Source organism: Vigna unguiculata, chromosome 3, assembly GCF_037176805.1.
Source record: "Vigna unguiculata cultivar grain cowpea cultivar isolate G323 ecotype 2 chromosome 3, ASM3717680v1, whole genome shotgun sequence".
In the NCBI taxonomy this organism is placed as follows: Eukaryota; Viridiplantae; Streptophyta; class Magnoliopsida; order Fabales; family Fabaceae; genus Vigna; species Vigna unguiculata.
In genome coordinates, this window is record NC_140794.1 from 16,837,466 (window position 1) to 16,848,296 (window position 10,831).

The 10,831-nt window shown below is 34.5% G+C and overlaps 2 protein-coding genes across 2 annotated transcripts; both read left to right on the forward strand.

The window, feature by feature from the left end:
• Positions 1 to 1,173: 1,173 nt before the first annotated feature.
• ASHR2 (ASH1-related protein 2) lies at positions 1,174 to 3,877 on the forward strand. The gene is made up of 3 exons (XM_028064959.2): positions 1,174 to 1,323; positions 1,429 to 1,497; positions 2,387 to 3,877. Exon 3 carries the CDS (start codon positions 2,619 to 2,621, stop codon positions 3,855 to 3,857), a length of 1,239 nt encoding a protein of 412 aa, XP_027920760.1. The 5' UTR covers positions 1,174 to 1,323; positions 1,429 to 1,497; positions 2,387 to 2,618; the 3' UTR covers positions 3,858 to 3,877.
• A 3,343-nt stretch (positions 3,878 to 7,220) lies between these two features.
• LOC114177050 (uncharacterized) lies at positions 7,221 to 9,517 on the forward strand. Its single transcript, XM_028062278.2, has 5 exons — positions 7,221 to 7,875; positions 7,985 to 8,157; positions 8,274 to 8,367; positions 8,611 to 8,775; positions 9,037 to 9,517. Exons 1-5 carry the CDS (start codon positions 7,761 to 7,763, stop codon positions 9,315 to 9,317), a joined length of 828 nt encoding a protein of 275 aa, XP_027918079.1. The 5' UTR covers positions 7,221 to 7,760; the 3' UTR covers positions 9,318 to 9,517.
• Positions 9,518 to 10,831: the final 1,314 nt, after the last annotated feature.

Here is a 10,831-nt window from a genome sequence, read left to right on the forward strand (position 1 = left end):
TACACAGTCTCATATTACACAAGAGCGCATTAAAACACAACAAAGAGTGGATTACTTGATTTTCTTGAAACTTTAAAGTGATTCAAAGTGAGTGAGAAGAGAGAAAGAGAGTTACATAGTTATTTTTATACTGGTTCACTCAATCGCAAAGCTACATCTAGTTTACCAGGACAACCTGAGCCTGGTTTCCACTATATTCAAAAGTTTTACAAATCAAACACCAAAATTAGACTTTTGAACAAAGAACCATACAAGATTTTTGATTCACACAAAAATCTAGACAAATACCCTGCAAGAATCACACTTACAGATCTAAAATCACATCAGGTAACCAACTAGAGGCACAAGAACATCCAAACCTAATGGTGGTTGTCCCTAGCCAACCATACATGTGTTCTTCAAGCTACTCACAAGTCAAAATGCCTCCAATATCAAATAAGATCTTCAAACAACGAGTTGCAAATGTGTATTGCAGAGAGAGAGAGAGTTTTCCAAAGTAGAATAACAAGATTTCGCATTCAAAAACTCAGAAAAATTACTCTACTCTCGAAAACACAACATATATAGTCTGGTTTAAGTGAAATCAATCAATTGAATTTTCCATACAATCAACTGATTTCACTTGACTTAAGTGAAATCAGTCGATTGAAAAATAATTCAACTGACTGAATGCATTCATACCAGAAACTATATACCAGAACCTATGTCATATGGATCTTCATCAATCTTCATATTATTTCCAAATTTAACACACTAAAAACTTAATCGACTGATTGGATCTTCATCAATCTTCATCAAGCACATATGATCTTCATGCACATGGCTTTATCAATTCTTTGCTTCAAACTTGCTTGTGCCAACAGTCGACATCTGTAGAACAAAATTAAACACTAGATGTCAACTTCCATAGATAAAAGAAAATTATACCGTCGACATTCGATATATAGAAAAAAAAACTTAAAATAAGTACAGGATATCGACTTACGTAAAACAAAAGAAGTATCGGATGTCGAAGTATTGAAAAAAAAACTTGAGAATAGGTCAATTAGAGAGAAAAAAATGAGTTATTTTAACTTAGGGATAAAATGGGAATTTAAAAAAAAAGGGTAAAGGAGAAGTGTCAGGAAGAAGCCCCAAAACGATCTCCTTCACTCAGGTGTTTCAAGGCCCAAATATTTGCACCTAAGGAGACCCAACGAAGTCTGGAAGGGCCCGACCCACTCTAAAAAAACCCTTTGTTAGGCGAATGAATTTATAGTTTGTCTTTCCTCAGGGTTTATAGCATCAATGGCTCTTCTTCCTTGAAATCTTGATGTGAATGAGGTGAGTGAAATGCCTTCTATTTCTAACTTAAATACTAGTTCGATTTAAGGTCACAATAATCATACAATAATAGAGCTTTTGTTTCTTCCTTGTTGTGCTGTGCAGTTTCATTTCCAGCGACTCTATATTTATTGATTTTTGTGTTGGAAGCAGCTCCCATTTTGTGACTGACGGGTAAGTTACACTGGTCATCGTTATGTTCTGTTTGCATAATTTGTAATTCCTGTTTTTCTGTGTGTTTTTATCGCAAATTCGTAGAATACAGACCTTTTTGAACAAGGGTTGTGGTCCACAAATCAAACAGTTGGGAATCGTCAAACATCATATTATTTCTGTGAATTGAGGAAAAACAAGCAATTTATAGTTATTTGATTATGATGTCCTGTTTGAATGCCCCATTCACCAGTCTTATTTAGCTCTCGCATGGTTAGATTAAAACCAGGAAATCCTTCCAGTCCATCCCTATATCCTCTTTGTCTATCCATAAATGTTTTCATCTTAAGTGGTACTGATTAATTGAACCCCAATTCACTGTGACTCCAAAAATAAAACGAAGAAGGGTGAGCATAGTTAGCATTAACCTCAAGGAGCTCAGAAGAAGCAAGCTGCATAAGCATCCTCCCCTTGTGCTATATTGATTATTGAATAATGAGAATGACTGTCCAGGTTTCTATCATGATTTCTTCTCTAGAAATGCATCAATCAATCCCAGCATTTATTTCATCAGGGTAACTAAGTGATAGAAATGAATTCTTTGAATTCTTATGTTTTGTTAGTTTACAAGAAAATAGTACTTGATTCTTTAAACTAACCGAAACATATCCACTAAATGAAAATGACATTACTTATCGTTATGATGAAATGCTGTTCCCTAATGACTTCTTTAGTTATAAACTATACTGCTACTGGCATTTTAATGTGATGTACTGATTTGGATTGGATCTTTATGGAAAAAAAAAACAGGCACATTTACTAATATTTATTATTTATCACTATGCTTATATAAGACAAATAATTCACTGCGAAACCTGTCACCCCATCATTATTATGGTTCATCTTGCAGCTGTTTTTTCTGGCTGAGTCACCCGGAGAACAGGAAAAGGGCATTCTTGTTGTATAGTTTGTAGAAAATCTGTAAGGTCAATTAGTTCAAGTTGTCATTTGATTCCAGTAGTGCAAAGCAAGAAAATATAGCCAACAAACTTATTGCTATCAGGGATACTGTGGAAATTCAAAAAAGGTGGCCAACAAAACCTATTTAGTTTTGGCAGTTGGCAATTTGAAAATACTTAAAAATGTCTTCGGCTGCTCCGAGTTCCCTGTTGAAGGTGGAGGAAATACAAAGAAGAGGGAGGGGAATGGTTGCATCTCAGCCTCTTAAAGCTGGTCAAATTGTCCTAAAAGACTCCCCCATTCTGCTGTATTCAGCTTTGCCCTTGATCAGACAGTCTTTGTCATCGTCATCCTCTGCCTCAACTTCATGTTTCTGTGATCACTGCTTCAAAACCTTGCCTCCATTTTTACAGGGAGATTCTTCGTCATCCACAGTTTTGTGCCCCAATTGTCGCTACCATCGATTCTGTAGCTCAAGTTGTCTTTCAAAGGCATTGAACTCCTCACATTCTTCTTGGGTATGTCAAGCGTTATCTAGTCTCAGAGGCAACTCTCTACTGCTTGAACAGCCACTTGAGCGCCAAGTCCAGGCTAATTTTCTCATAGCTGCCTACAATGTTGCCAATATCTCCCCTTCAGACTTCCAAATTTTGCTTTCTCTCCAGGGTTCGCCTGATGATACCACCATTGCCGCAGCCAAGTTCCTACACCCCCTTATTTCATCTCTCTGCTCACTTTCCCTCATTAGTCCCCAGAATGGATTTTCTTTAGAACTCACCTCTGCACTTCTTGTCAAGGACAAGCTCAATGCCTTTGGAATAATGCAGCCCTTCTCTGCAGATGATGACCAGAGGTCTGTCAGAGCCTATGGTATTTACCCCTATGCTTCCTTTTTTAACCATGACTGCCTTCCCAATGCCTGCAGATTTGATTATGTGGACAGCAATCCACATGAAGGCAGCCATAATACTGACTTTATTATTAGGATGATTCATGATGTTCCCCAAGGTAGGGAGATTTGTTTGAGCTATTTCCCTGTGAATGAAAACTATTCTGGTAGGCAAAAGAGATTGATTGAAGACTATGGCTTCTCCTGTAATTGTGATCGATGTAATGTGGAGTCAAATTGGTCAGACAATGATAGTGTTGAAGATAATGCTGAGGATGAAGAGGAGGTTATGGATGAGGACCAATATGAAGTTATGGCAGCATCAGACAATGACAAACATGCTCTTGAAGATAATAATGATTTTCCACATGCATATTTCTTTTTAAAATACATGTGTGATAGAACGAATTGCTGGGGAACATTAGCTCCATTACCTCCGCAGGGCGATACTCCATCTAATGTCATGGAATGCAATGTCTGTGGCAAATTGAAGAGTGACGATGATGCTGATGAAGGTCTTATGGAGGACTAAGCATCTAGCATGCTACTTTAGTAAGTAACCTGCTTTCCTCTAAGTTTTTTTTTTTTTTTTTTTTTTATTATTATTATTATTATATATTTTCTTTTGGCACCATTTTATTTTAACTTTTATGATTATTTGTATGTGCCCCATAATTTCGGTGATCACAATTTTCACACACACATATTTACACGCATGTTCGTTAATTTCAGTGATCACAATTTTCACTCAATTACAGGCGCAGACACACACATACTGGCCTACCCATAAACTTCTGACTGAGTAACGGTGTTTTTTTTTTTTTTTTGTAGAAAACATTGATTGTGCATTTACAGTTGAAGAATATGTTTTAGGAGACTGAAGCCCGGAGTCTGAATCCTTATTCATGGACCTTTTAAGATGAGTGTAGTAGAAGTAATTGGTTATCAAGGAAAAAGAAAGATTAGTCTTTGTGGTCATATGGATAGTCAGAGTCAAGCTGATTTTTTTTTGGTTGTTATTATTCATTTCTGGTTTGACCTAGTATGTTTTCGTTCTCTTGATGATGTTTAAATGATATTGAATTGCCGCCAAACCATCATTCTTGAGTCTTTGTTCAAGTTATGTCTTCGTTGAAAGATAATGCCACATTGCTCAATAACCGGAGCAAGGGAAGGAATGATGAATAGGAAAAGCTTTTGATAGATAATGTATGATGATGGAGAATTGGAGTCCATGACATGCAACATAAATAACCCTGATGTAAAATAATTGGTTTTGTGAGTAGTTTAGGGTTTTTTTTCTTTCAATTGGAACAGTATAAATGTGAATTGAATTCAACTGACCGAAATGAGTTTAACTAGTGCTTGGATTGTTCCCAATCGAAAAAATAAACACGTCACTAATAGACAATTCAAATTAAAAGTTGTCATTTTTTCCCCTTCTAGTCCTCCCTTTTTGTACGGAGCTTGTTTATCAAGCTTGTGTAGATTCTTTTCTTTAGAATTTTTAAAAGGCACGTCTTGTTACCTGCAGGAACTTTCTATTTTTCTATTATTTATATTTTGTATCGTTCTTTGAATTTAATTGGTGTTCCATTACTTTTTCCGGAACAACTACGCACAGAATGTACACAACTTTCTCTCATTGGATTGTGGGTCTTTATTTACAAGATTAATGTGTTGTAGGTATTGTTGCTTTTTGCATGTAGATGAAGGGAGCAAGACCAATTCTCAGGAATCAAATGTGGCTTTTTGTGTTTTTGTTTTGAAGAGTACAATAGTATGTTCTATGATGTAGTTTATGATGTAGTTTGTTGCTTTATTCAAATTCTGATTTGGAATTGCCGGCAAAATATTAGCATCTTAGTTTTTGAAATGTACTTTTGTTTGATGATGAAAGTCTCTTGCACGAGCACAATGCTTGACACTTGGCATTAACTATTTCTTTTTATTGTTTTATTTACTTAAAAATGAATTTAAATTGTAAATAAGATGCAGATTAAAGAATTACAGAAATCTGAATTAAATATGCTTTTGATTTTTAGAATATGAATCGTTTATTTTTCTGCCGGTCTCGAGTTTCATTCGGTTTTTACATTCATCGTAATTTGAAACAAAGTTTTTAACTTCGAAAGAACAGTCTGAAACATTTCAGAGATGAAAAGAAAAATCTGAATATTTTAATCATTTAGTGAGTTTTTTCGGAATGAAATATTAAAATTGAATATTTTTCAGGAGCCAAAAGAAATTATCAGAAACTGTAAGAAAGATGTGAACATGTTTTAATATAAATATACATTAATGCAAAAGTTAAATACTTTTGTTTTAAAAAATAAGTTTTGAAAGCATAGGATACACTTTTCTTTGATGAAGTTTATGGACTGTGTTTTTCTTTTTGCTTTGAAAGAAATATAATTTTTCTTTTAAACAAAACTCGTTTTTCCATCAATTTGTTGGCCTTATAATTTTAGTTCAATCAAAGGGTTTGGAGAGTTAAGTATTTGGGGTTATTCCATTGAAGCAAGATGAAGCTGGAACGAGTAGAAACCCAATTTTCCACTTGAATCTTACCCGTTAATCCAGTGGTTTACGCTTAGAAGAGTTTCTCTATAAATTAAAATTAATCTTTATATAAACCAAAATTAATCATGAACAAATTTCAAATAGTTTTTAAATTATCTTTAATTTAAAATGATATATGGAGAAACAACTTTAAATACGGCTCTTCATCTTTAATCCGAAGATGAGAAAAATATCATTCAGTTGATAAAATTTGTAAATTCAATTTTAAGATCAGGTGTGAATTTAAATTAGTTTATATAAACTTTAATGATGATCTTTAAACCCTTTTTACAGTAGAAGTTTATGAAAAGAAAACATTTGCTTCTCATGATTAAGCTGTACCAAAATTTGACTTACAATCTCTCTCTACATATTAGGTCATAATCATTCTTTATAAAAGAAAAATGAAATTGAGGTGCGATTATATATATTTATTTAATTTAAAGAAGAATGGCGAAAAAGAAAAGCGTTAAAATTGAGATGATGAGTAACTACTCGTCAAAGTCCTAGCACTCGATTTATCTTTTTAGGGCTCTGGTATGTATTTGGATTCCTCTTTTTTTTTTTTTTTTTTCTTGTTCTTCTTTAATGCACGATATTAAATTAACATTTTTAAAGCAAAATGGGATGATTCGAAGCTAAAAGAAATTATTCCTCTACTTTCTTTTTCCTTTGAATAGCAAGCAATTAAAAAACCCCATGCTGTGATTAAGATTTTTGTTCAAGACTTTGGATTCAATGGGGTAAATTTCTGGTTTCCATAAATGCCTGAACTAAGTAAAATATTTGGACACCATAATTGTTTGCCTGTTTCATCTAACACTCAAGTTGATATATAGTACCCAGGAAATAGTTGCTGGGAATGTAAATAGACATTGTACTTTTGAAAACTTCAATGAATTCAAATTTCCTCCACATGTTTCACTCTGACTGAAAACATTTTACTTTTAATTGTGTACCTACCTTGTACTACTTATGCAGGTCCAAGTTCATGGCCTTAGGAGGTGTTAATGCTAATTGATGTTCTTGATTGAACTCCAGTTTCATTTATGCATCCAAGGTGTATGAATTAAAACCTACATACAAATTAAAAGTAAGAGTAATAGGAAGAAAAAGACATGGTGAGTGGAGAAAGGTTGTGTTAGATTGTGAGTGCATCCATCAGTATCCACACAAACTACAATGCCTGTCTGTGTGCAACAAAATTCCACACAATATTGAAGCATTGAAGCAAAGGGTGGGATAAAAAAAGGTGGTCCCTAAGACCAAACCCATGATTTAATTCATCTTCTTCTTCAACTCATCTTTTTTAACCTTGCATGGGCCCCTCAACAGCATGCCCTCTGGTGGGACCCTTTTGTTATATGACACCCACCAAGTTGATTTTCCATGTGGTGGAAGATATGACCCCCACAATGAGTGAGAGAATGTGCAAGAGAAGAAAAAAGAAATGCCCCATTGGAGAAACGGTTGGTAACCATACCATACAAAGGGTCCAGGAAGAAAAACACAAAAGGAAAAGCTGAAATTTGAATTATGTCTCTTTGGGGGCATGTCTTTTCCACACCCTTGCTTTACATTTAAGAGCAGAAGCACAATATGATAACCTTTGTAATTATTTAGTCCCCCACATATATAACCAAGGAAATAAATTTTAAAAAACTAAAGTGAACACAAACACATTTTCAGAATCCCAAGGAACATCCACTTTTCTCCTCACCCTGCGTTGACTGACTCATACTACTACTATTCCTACTCTTTCTTAAACTCATCCATGCTTTTCTGTTTTCTTCCATAACTTGTACATAAATAGACCCTTCTCATCATTTTTTGTTGCCACCAAGTCACACTGTGTAGTAAACCTTGTTACAAAATGAACAATCTTCATTCCCTAGCTTACACTGCTACTACTACTAGCCTCTGTGGTTCTTCCCTAGGTTGGGATTATCACAACCTTGGAGTTCTCAACGCGGACAAAATGTCTTTAAGTACTATACTTTTCTTTCTCTTTATATTTCTACCTTGTTGGATAACGATACTAATGCTTATAACTAGCTAAGTGTTGCAATGCAATGATTGATGATATTCAATATGCAGTGGAAGCTATGGAGGGAAGTACACCATCACTCTCCCCTCAACACTCTGATTTCTCAACTGGGTATCTCGAAGATGCTTTGATTGAATCATGTGAACGTTCCAAACGTAGACGCTTGCTGCCATGTACTACTACTGATGAGCATACCATGACTTTCATAGATGACCTTGAGCAGGTATAGAATTAATTAACCATGTATATACTCTTTGTTTTAGTTTTTCTTTAGATCAGTTTCATTTTCTCTTGTTCTTGGGTTGAGGCTGAATATACATAATGTTTTCTTGACTTCAGAGTTTCTGGAATTTCAACCCCTTATGGCACCAGCCAGTAGAGAACTTCAACTTCTACTGCATGAACCAGATAGAAAGGTTTTGTGGATTTTCAGGTATATGTATGTCATATATTCACTGATTGCCACACGAACTCTTAATGATATGGTCAATTTGGTTCAGAATGCTATAATTCCAAACAAAACACTGAACAATATATATAATGCTGTTACCTTTGTAATTAAGTTATTGAGAGAAGGGGTCCCAGAGAAAAATAAAAAGAATGAAGGAAAAATGTGTTGATGATTGTGCTGTTACTTGTACCCTTTTTCTAATGTGAAATATGTGATGTATTGTAGATGAACTTATAAGCACATCAAGGAGCGAGGAAGCAAACATTCTTCTAGCAGATTCTAAAACACCGGAAGAGACAATATCAGCCTCTGAATCTTTAAACTCATCCTCATCTTCATACAAACAACCCGTGACATGCAAAACCACAGACCCCACAGAAGCCCCAACAGGTACTATATTCTCCTTTTCTCTTCTAACTATTACATAGTTGTTTTTTGGTGTTTTCCTTCTATCAGAATTGGAGTTTTATCTATTTATGAGTAATAAAAGTTTGCTTTAAAAATTAACATATATATGACTGATACAAAACTCCAATTCTAATCCAATAACAGCATGAGAATGATGCACATTTCAGCTGAAAGTGTATCGAATTTTTGTCCTAATATAGATTTGTTTGTATTAAGACATGAACAAGTGGTTATTATGAACAGGAAGTGATGAAATGGGGAACAAAAAGGTGGTAACAAGAGTGGTGTATCCATTTGCAATGGTGAAGCCAGGAGGTAGGGAAGGTGATGTGACATTAAATGACATAAATGAGAGGATCCTAATGCCTCCCACAAGGCCAGTGAGGCATCCAGTTGGGGACTTTGCATGTCGGCCATGCGTGTCCGCAGAGGGTCCAGGCCTTTCAGGGAAAGCAGTGGTGGCCCTTACTAGAATTCACACACAGGGAAGAGGCACAATCACTATTATCAGAACCAAGGGCTAAGAAATATTCACCACTGCTGTGTTATGGCTTGCTTGCTTGGCTAGCACCTATCTAGCTTTTACTTGAAGCAGCTTTTTGAGCCTGATTTGCTTTGTTTTCATCAGTCCTTCTTCCAATTGTAAAGATGGAAAGCGATATCTATGTATGTGCATACACCTTATATCATACTTCAATCTTATGTTAAAGCTGTTCTTCTCAGAGATTCAGGCCAAACCTTACAATTATTTTATTTGAGTCTTGTCCTAGTTGCTACTACCCAATGATAATCATAATAATAATAATATGAAAAAGAATATACAAGAAAAGAGGGGAGGAAACAACAAATAATCACACAGAAGATATCACAATGAAATTAAGGTTCTCTGCCACTGGTTTGGACTTTTGATCTTTGACAAAGACACAACAGTAGATGCCATTGTTTCTGCATCCTTGGAAGCATATGTGTGTCTTTGTGTATTATGTGGTTAATTGAAGTAAGGTGCAAGAGGAAAAAAAATGTACATTTCACACCACGGAATTCTTAAAATTAAATTTAGATTAAGACAAATGAATAATTTGATCTCTGCATGCAAGAAACACTGTCAATTTAGTTCTTGAAACAACAGAAAATATGATTCAGTCTCTGAAAAATGAACAGATTAATCTTTTGGATATTATATTTTAATTACAAAATAATCTCTAATTTAGTGTCAATTTGATCTTTAAAATTATATTTTGATAAAAAAAGGGTGATCTCATGAAACTTAACAGCAACAAATAATTGTGATATTATTTGCACATTTAGGTATTAAATTATCAGTGCCTCACATATTGAAGGACCAAATTGATGATTAGAGTTGTCTTGGTTTACCCTTTATAGGAACTAAACACATGATAGCTAACTCTGAGTAAGGCTGTTATAATTTCTGCACATACTTGTTTGTAAAGATGATAGCAGAGTCTTTTGAGAGAAACTGAAGAAGTGGTCATGATTATTTTATTATATTTTTCAATTTAAACAGTTCACAGTTAAAAATGATACATTCACAGATTTCAGTGAGAGAAAAGAAACTGAGGACAAAACAAACACTGTTGCCATGAAATCTACCCACACTAATAACAGATTAGCACCCAATACAATTGCAGCTATATCACACTAACTACCTACACTAAAATACAAAAGAAGCACAATAAAGCTTTGAGCAAATCTAATGTAGAAGCAAGTATTCCTTCTCTTCTTTTCTCTCTCTTTATTGATAAGATATTACTACTTTTACAATACTGCCAGACAGAAGAGATAAGAAGACCTATACTTAATTACCAACCCCAAATGTTTAAATTGACTTTTGATTATATAAAGACAATTTACAGCTACCCCCAGGACTTTATTTGCCTCTTTTCTTTATTAGGAATTGAACCCTAAAACTTCATTTTACTTTATTCACATCCCAACCTTTTAAACCAAGTTGCTTCAAACATATTCACATTCCATCTTTTGTCAGCAAAATCTTCCACCTTGTTTTAGTTAAAAACTT

Coding starts and splice junctions, on each gene's coding strand:
- ASHR2 (XM_028064959.2), top strand. CDS start 2,619: ATGTCTTCGGCTGCTCCGAGTTCCCTGTTGAAGGTGGAGGAAATACAA.
- LOC114177050 (XM_028062278.2), top strand. CDS start 7,761: ATGAACAATCTTCATTCCCTAGCTTACACTGCTACTACTACTAGCCTC. Junction 7,876..7,984: donor CGCGGACAAAATGTCTTTAA/GTACTATACTTT, acceptor TTCAATATGCAG/TGGAAGCTATGGAGGGAAGT. Junction 8,368..8,610: donor AAGGTTTTGTGGATTTTCAG/GTATATGTATGT, acceptor GATGTATTGTAG/ATGAACTTATAAGCACATCA.